This window comes from Rhincodon typus, chromosome 10, assembly GCF_021869965.1.
Source record: "Rhincodon typus isolate 14 chromosome 10, sRhiTyp1.1, whole genome shotgun sequence".
NCBI classification, from domain to species: Eukaryota; Metazoa; Chordata; class Chondrichthyes; order Orectolobiformes; family Rhincodontidae; genus Rhincodon; species Rhincodon typus.
Window position 1 is genome coordinate 35,469,882 of NC_063341.1, and position 8,307 is coordinate 35,478,188.

The 8,307-nt window shown below is 40.6% G+C and overlaps 1 protein-coding gene and 1 long non-coding RNA gene across 2 annotated transcripts in view; one reads left to right on the plus strand and one right to left on the minus strand.

Moving 5' to 3' along the window:
• The window catches only part of LOC125484249, a 38,314-nt gene extending 34,434 nt beyond the window's left edge, over positions 1-3,880 (plus strand). Inside the window, exon 4 of the long non-coding RNA XR_007263091.1 lies at positions 3,827-3,880. This is a non-coding gene — a long non-coding RNA (uncharacterized LOC125484249). The remainder of the gene's footprint in view (positions 1-3,826) is intronic.
• Positions 1-8,307, minus strand: part of LOC109914368 (cytochrome P450 4B1-like) — an 84,823-nt gene that overhangs the window by 55,848 nt on the left and 20,668 nt on the right. Inside the window, exons 2-4 of the mRNA XM_020513956.2 lie at positions 7,916-7,960; positions 4,299-4,426; positions 749-876 (exon numbers count right to left, since the gene is read on the minus strand). Coding sequence (XP_020369545.2) covers positions 749-876; positions 4,299-4,426; positions 7,916-7,946 — 287 coding nt within the window. The 5' untranslated portion in view covers positions 7,947-7,960. The remainder of the gene's footprint in view (positions 1-748; positions 877-4,298; positions 4,427-7,915; positions 7,961-8,307) is intronic.

Below are 8,307 nucleotides of genomic sequence, written 5' to 3' on the forward strand. Positions count from 1 at the left end.
TGTAGACCTCAATCAGGTCCCCTCTCAACCTCCGTCTTTCTAATGTAAATAATCCTAATCTACTCAACCTCTCTTCGCAGCTAGCGCCCTCCATACCAGGCAACATCCTGGTGAGCCTCCTCTGCACCCTCTCCAAAGCATCCACATCCTTTTGGTAATGTGGCGACCAGAACTGTACGCAGTTCTAACATACATAGTTCTAACATACATTCTAACATACTAAAATAATCAACAGCATTTTAAATGAAACAACACCCAACATTCTAAAACTGTTAATGAATCTTTTAAAAGGTTCTAAGATCCAGATGTATGTATATCTTCACCAAGTTAACCAATTCTTCCTTTACTTATATACTATTTGTGTGCCAAATTTAATTGAAATCTGTCCACTGGTTTTGGAGATGTGTTGTTTACAGACAAACAAACTAATAAACAGGGGCCACTGCATTATCTGCACCTACCTTCAGCAGTGCAGGAAATGCAGCACTAATGAGGTTTATAAACTAATTATTAATTTATATTGGTCTATGTTTAAATCATGGCAACTCACAATGTTTAAAAGTTTTAAGATAATTGCCTCTTGCCTATTAAAGCAGGGCTGTCATTAGAGGGAGCATTTAATCAAATTTGTTACAAATAACATATAATATTATGTGAAGGACAATATATGCACGTAATGTGTTTATTCTAATTCATTATGAAAAAAGCTGCACTACAAACTATTTTGTAACACTTTTCAAATGCTAACCTTTCAATCTGGCAGTTGCCACGGTAACTGAAGGCACATTTCAGAATACTGTCTAATGTCATTAGGCTGATGTGGTGGTGGATCTCCAGTGTATGGTTTTCTTTTGTGCAAAGTTGTTCCCATTTATCCTGTACAGACAAAGAAATTCATTTTCAACTCGTTTAAGAAACCCGTAGTAAACATTAAAGGGAATATTGATCAATTGAAAAAAATAAAATGCATTACTTCTTTTATTTGCCTTTTTTGTCTACTTTCTCTTTCTCCAGTCTCTTATTAAATGCAGCCTTACATTTCCAGAACTGAGTGAGAAGTCAGGATTATTAGGGGTAGGAACACTTAAATGCTTTATGCTGAAGTGAATTGGGTAAAGTTTCATGCTGGTGAGCTCCAGCAGTGATGTTGAAAGCAAGCAAAAAGCAATACATGAAAACCCAATAACAAAATAATCAAAGACATTAGTTGTATGTCTGCAGTTTAAGCTATGACAAGCTCACATCCGGTCATATTTCTTGGAAACTAACATACAACTGCTGCAAACAGAGACTCAGGGATTGTGATGTGTGATGCAGCAACATTCGTTGATTGTATTAAAAGATATGGGGGCAGTCCTGAACAAACACGTGGACCACATGAATGCTACAAACTCGCAAATGGGACAGGAGCAAAACATCCTTGCCCCTCTGAACATCTGGAAAGTGTAGGGACGTGTGAGTTCTCCCCCTCCATCTGGTGTCAAAGAAAGCTTGGAGCCTGAGATGAACATGGTGGATGCTGCAACCTGAAGAAGAGGATGAATTTCTTCCGAGATGCTCCAGGTGCAAGAGGTTGGCTATGGTCCGATACATGCCGCCTGTATCCAAGGCTGAGTTGGAGAAACCTGACACGCTGCAAAAAAACCCCAGAACTGGGCTATGTCCCGGACTTAGAGGGGGAAGGATATAGTGATAATAATGAGGTCAGCCATGGAATATGAATTCCCTGTTTGGGGCTCTTAATCTGGTCCAATCAGGAAACCCTGGCTGACAGACATAAACAGGAGTTTCAGAGCTTCTGTTCACTCTGAGAGCTGAGGAAGCCGGACCAGTGTCAAGTACTAAGCACATGCACACAGAGGGGGATTTGGTGATGGATACCAGCCTCTGTGAAGTTATTTTAACATCAGCATTCTTATACAGCCTTCCCCTTTGAAGTCCCCATCTACGTCCTCTGTAATAAAACCCGTAGTTATGTTATCCTGGCTCCCTGTTCAGTGTCTAGTCACGTGCACATGTCACCTCTACTATTCTTGAAATAAATTGTGTCAGTATTTGAACGGGTGGCTGAGTGTGTAATCAAATTGATAGTGCAAATGAGGATGCACCGTCTTCTTGCTGTTCTTCTGCTCCTTGCTCAGAATGTACTTTGTATCTAACAGGAAAAGGCAAAAGGATAACATTGTGGCTGGAGCTGGTGATGGAGAGGAAAGGAAAGGAAAGACACACACACACAAACACACAATATCAGCAGCTTGGAAGTCAGAATGAAGTGTGGGATGAGGAGGAAGTGGGTTGACAGGGAGGATTAGCTACAAAGACATTTTGATAATTTCAGTCCTGTTGCAGTCCATGGTCTCAACAATGGACACGCCACTAATGGTCCATTAGAGGTAAGACATATAAGTATGCCAGCCCCTTCCAGTTTACTTCTGCTGACGTTGGGTCTGATTCACCTTGCCCTGTAAGTACATCAAACCTGTCAGTGAAGACTGTGCAATCTATTTTGCTGATGTGGCTGATATGGTTGTATAACTGGGAGTGTATGCAAGCTGACAGATGTGGGTGTGAGGCCTGTAAAAATGCTAAGTATTTGAGGTGTGACAAAGCATATAAATGCATTGTAACTGTTGGCAGTCGAGAGACAGGATGCTGATAATTTGAGCAATGGTTAAGGCCAGTGTTGCAGTTGGTAGGTGTCTTCACTGAACTTGACCACTTGTACGATATCATTAAACTTCTTATGGTATGACAAACAGATCGTGAGTGTCTGACACCTAGCTCTCCATGCTATCAGCTCCGACTGCATTTAGAATCCATAAAGTGTGGAAACATTAATCTAAGATAATCAATTAAACCTTCCTTGTTAAACTTTCCAGACCCAAAATAGCCTGATCACTGGATGGATCCACAACATGTTGTTTTTAAAAAAATGCACTATAAATTCTTTCTCAGGCTACCTCTGCCAAGTGAATTTCCCAATCTACATGAAGATTAAAATCACCTATCATTCTTGTTTTAACAATGCCATTTTTTCATGACTTGATTATTTCCTGATTTATTCTCTGTCCTGCAGTATGGCTAATCCACCTAACTTACACATCCCTGGGCACAATCGGCCTATCCACCTCATCTGAACATCTTTGGACTGTGGGAGGAAACCGATGTGGGACATGGGGAGAACGTGCAAACTCCACACAGACTATTGCCCAAGGCTGGAACTGAACCTGGGTTCCTGGAGCTGTGAGGCAGCAGTGATAACCATTGAGCCACCATGCTGCTCAATGTGGTCCCTTGTGGGTGGGCACTATGTAGATACGGGAACCTCTCCTATTTTCCATAGTTTCTACCAAGTCCTCAATGTGCAGTTTATGTAAACCTTGGAGCCGGCTTTCTCCTATGTTGTATCATTTCTCAATGTTTCACATGAAAGATTTGCTTACTACATGACCTGCTTCAAAGGACCTTCCCTTTCATAACTGCAGGTTGCTTCAAGTGCAGCAGGATGTTACTATTATATGCCCACTGCTGGTGTACTCAGCTATTGAAAAACATGCATGCAGCAGTTATTCAATCAAGTAGGCAGCACAAAGTTGCTATGTAACCTGTATTATATACATGAGCTCATTGTACGTACTGATCAATGCACCCATTTTCAGGGATTATCCAATTTGGCCTTAAGCATTGCTTATTTTCACTTGTAAAGCTGGAGTGGGCTCAGTTGTTTTTCAAGTGGTTCAAGAGTTATGAGCGATGATGGGGATGGTGAGGTTTACTTTCAATTTATATTTCAAAAAATTAATGTCCCTTGTTCTTTTTTCAACAGCAACATTCATTTTTTCAGGTACTATTACTGTTCAATACAGCAAGCAAAAGGGATTACTAAAAGTTGAAACTTCTCATCTGATACTTATTTGGACTAACAGGCAAGTAACCAAATAAAGAAAGGGAACATCAATGTATACAGTATGGGAAGAATGTGGTGATTGGCTGGTCCATGCATGGCATGGTCATGCAGTCGTAATTGTTAACTGTCTATCTTAGTTAGCTGAAAAAAAAACACAAATCAACAGGTAGACTCTGATTATCCAGGATGTAATCAATATATGTTAAATATGTTCTAAGTGCAATAAATGAGTATACTTGCTGCACTGAAATGATCTCTTTCCTGCCAGCAGAAATTAATAACTGCTTACTGGAAAATTGAACCATAAAACAACTAAGGTACTTTTTAAAAAGAAAACCCAGAACAGAACAATGAAATAATAATGAGCTAAAGATTTTTGAAAAGAACATACCAGCATGATCTTGGTGGAATCCGCAACCAGTCTTACGTATGGCTTCAAAACATCATAGTGAAACCCAGGTGTTAACAGTCGTCTGTGGCGGAACCATTTCTGTCCAGCACTCACCAGTAAGCCATCACCTGGGAATCAAAGATATCACTTCTTAATATCAATAAATGTCAAACTGCATACAATTATTCCTCATTAGTGTTGCAGTTGTGTTCCCGAAAGGTGCTGTGAATGAGGGCTCAAGACACGAGTGGCAAGAGACAGATGGCAAATTACAGAGTGAGAGCAACTTTGAGTTGCAGAGTAATGGAGGGGAACTGCAAGAGAGAGAGGTAGTGAACATAGAACATAGAACATAGAACATTACAGCGCAGTACAGGCCCTTCGGCCCTCGATGTTGCGCCGACCTGTGAAACCAATCTGAAGCCCATCTAACCTAAACTATTCCATTATCATCCATATGTTTATCCAATGACCATTTAAATGCCCTTAAAGTGGGCGAGTCTACTATTTTTGCAGGCAGGGCATTCCACGCCCTTACTACTCTCTGAGTAAAGAACCTACCTCTGACATCTGTCCTATATCTATCACCCCTCAATTTAAAGCTATGTCCCCTCGTGCTAGCCATCACCATCCGAGGAAAAAGGCTCCCACTGTCCACCCTATCTAATCCTCTGATCATCTTGTAACAGGAGGGTAAAATGCAGCAGGATCAATAGCTGGGAAGACAGGCCAGCAGGAGTGTTGGTGAGCATGAGGTTAGCAAACTGGAGGGATAATTAGGAGAGTGAGCCTGTGGGAGGTAAAGGAAGGTCAGAAAACAGAAGGGAGCCACCAAGAGGACAGTTAGAAAGCAGCAGGAGGACTGGTCAGAGACAAAAAAGACTGCAGATGCTGAAATCCAAGGTAGACAAACAGGAGGCTGGAAGAACACAGCAAGCCAGGCAGCATCTGGAGGACAGGAACAGTCAACATTTTGGGTATTACCCTTCTTCAGGACTAGCCAGCTAGGGGGGCCATGCCACAATGGCACCAAACATGATTCTGTCACTCGAAACAATATTAACGCGAATCTACAACACGAACGGCAAATACCGGCCCTATTAAAGACATGATGTTAAGTTGAAACAATTTAAAATGGGGTAACTTAAAGTGAGGTTTTTAATTGAATTCAATTTTTAATTGAAATCACCAGCTCCTTGTCCTATATTTTTCCAGTGACTAAATGCGCAAATGTGCTATTTATGAATTGAATGCAGTCGGTGTGGCTCAGTTGTTGGTCTCTATGGAAATTGTTGATTTTCAGTCGGGTTGGTGATCAAGCACTACAATTGGCTTCAGTGTCCTTAGATTAAGCACAGAAAGAATAATAATTTGGTTGTATTATACCAACTGCAACGAGGCCAGATGGGAACAGGATTTACTTAGAAATGATGGTGACTATTATGACAAATAATTGCTAGCTAGAATTACACTTGGGTGAAGTTTTCAAGGCAGGAAACACTCATGAATAACTACAACACAATAGTCAGGCTTGACTGACAAAAGCATATAATTTTCTTAGAACATATTCATGCCATTCCTTTGGCACATGCTCCACTAATTTAAAACCTTGAACATTTAGTGTACATTGTGTTTAGAAATCTTCCTCCTCCCAAAAAATAATGATTAAAGCATAGTACCAACCTACAAATGCAAAAAAGTCCCAAGTCTAATTGTTTGTTTTTCTGTGCTGATTTAGTTGATTGTAGCTGGGCAATTGTTGAGCATTACATTTGGTCTCAGCATTTGTGCTAGGGATGGGAATAATTCAGGACTGTTCCTCCCAAATGATTTCTAGTAACTCATATTCAAAAAGGAGGTGAACAGACTTTGGATGAAAGAATAAGACTTGGCATTGATGAAATATCCTCCAGGTTCAAATCCTACTCATGTTTTTTTTAATTGAAACAGGAGTAGCTACCTGAGGAAGACGGTGGTTGCTGGGGAACTGTAAGCCATGAGCAGTGATCATTAACATTCAAGTACCGCATGCTGACACTTGGATGAATTAAGAAATATAAACTTCTGTTGATCAGGAAGTGTGTCTCCTCAATTTTATCCCAAAGAGACAACATTTCCAAAAATCAAATATGTAGCTAGAACTGAGTTGGCTCATGTGGCTATAGAGGAAAGAAATTGTGTTTAGCCCTTTAGTCTGACTTAATCAGATGAAGTATTAGTCGTTTTATAATGGAAGGAATAAGCAATTCTAGGTTTTCCAACTAAATCGAGGCCACAGTGCTTTATGATTTCTGCCTTTCCTTATCCAAACGATTTTTAATTACGTATAAGCAGTTTTCCATACAACCATTCAATTCTTGTGGGAACAACACTGTTTCTCAAGTACCACTCCCATTTCACCATGAGTCAGAACAATTAAGGAAATGCTGTACCATCATAGGTGTTACTTTTGACATGAAAATGATGAGATTAAACTTAACTCAGGCATAAATGAAAAAGATCAAGTTGTGTTATTGAGAGAGCAAACATTCCTTAACAAGGAAGCATGAAGTTACAAGACAGACCAAGTGAATAGATAAAGCTATGACAGATAAGAGTTAGTACGAGAAAATATACAGTCACTTTCTTTGGATCTAAGACAATTTTTTTTACTGGTGAAAGGCTAAGAAATGCTGACTGTCCAGGGATGTGCAGGCTAGGTGGATTAGCCATGGAAAATGCAGCGGTGGGGGGTGGGGGTTGGGGTGGGATACTGTTCGGAGGGTTGGTGTGGACTCGATGGGCCGAATGACCTGCTTCCACGCTGTAGGGTTTCTATGATTCTAATGACTGATCCACAATCCAAAGAGGACTCCCCAGCAGAAATGGCCATCCTAATAGCTCCAACACTGCATTGGAAGGTTCACTTCTCTTGTCAATGGGGCTGGTCAATCTGGCCCTGGTGCAGTAAATTTAAAATAACATTGTCTGGCTTTCAGTGCCACCTTAACAATGAAGGTTCCCTCTTCTTCATCCTGTACTGACAACAGCAGCCACTTCTACCTGTGACATTGCTGGGACCACTGAAACTCCTACTGGGCCTGCAGCTCTGAGAAGTGAGCTTCCATTCTCAAAGTTTTGTGGGTCTACAGAATTTCCTTCCTCAAGATGCAGTGGATGCAGAATTTTAAAATATTTTTAAGGCAGTGGTATGGAGGCTCATGATTATCAAGGGATTAAAGATTATTGGGGTTATGAAGGAGTGTAGCGTTGAGGTTAAAGTCAGATCAGCAATGATCTTATTGAATGGCAGAGCAGGCTTGATGGGTCAAGTTGCCCCTGCTCTTGCTCCTTGTTCATATATTTGTAACAGCACCTGCAAACTCCCCTCCAAGTCACACGGCATCCTGACTTGAAACTATGTTGCTGTTCCCTCACTATCAATAGGTCAACAACCTGGAACACCCTTGCTAATTGCACAGTGAGTGCACCTAGATTACAATGACTGCAATGATTCCAAAAGATGGCTCACCACCATGTTCTCCAGGCAAATAAGGATGGGCTGTATGAATTTTGCACAACACTCACATCCCATGGTTAATCACAATAAAAACTGTAACGATGCTGGAAATACTTACCAATCCAAGGAGTTATAAATTGGTACACCATATCATCTTTTGGCTCTGTAACACATGTAAGCACAAAAAAGATTAATTCAGACACTTTTACTTTGGCTTTTCAATTATTTCATGTAAAACACTATAGGAAGTAAAGTTAAAATCATGCAGGCACATTATACCACACTGATCACAAGAGGTATGAGCAAGAATAAATCATACACCCCATTAAACTTGCTCCACTATTCAGTATGATCATGGCTGATCTTTGGCTTCAACTCCACTTTTCTGCCTGCACCCCAGATCCCTTGATTCCTTGATAGATTACAGCACAATTCAGTCTTAAATATAGTCAACAGTGGAGCATCCAAAACCCTCTTGAGTAGAGAATTCCAAAGATTCACAACCCTATA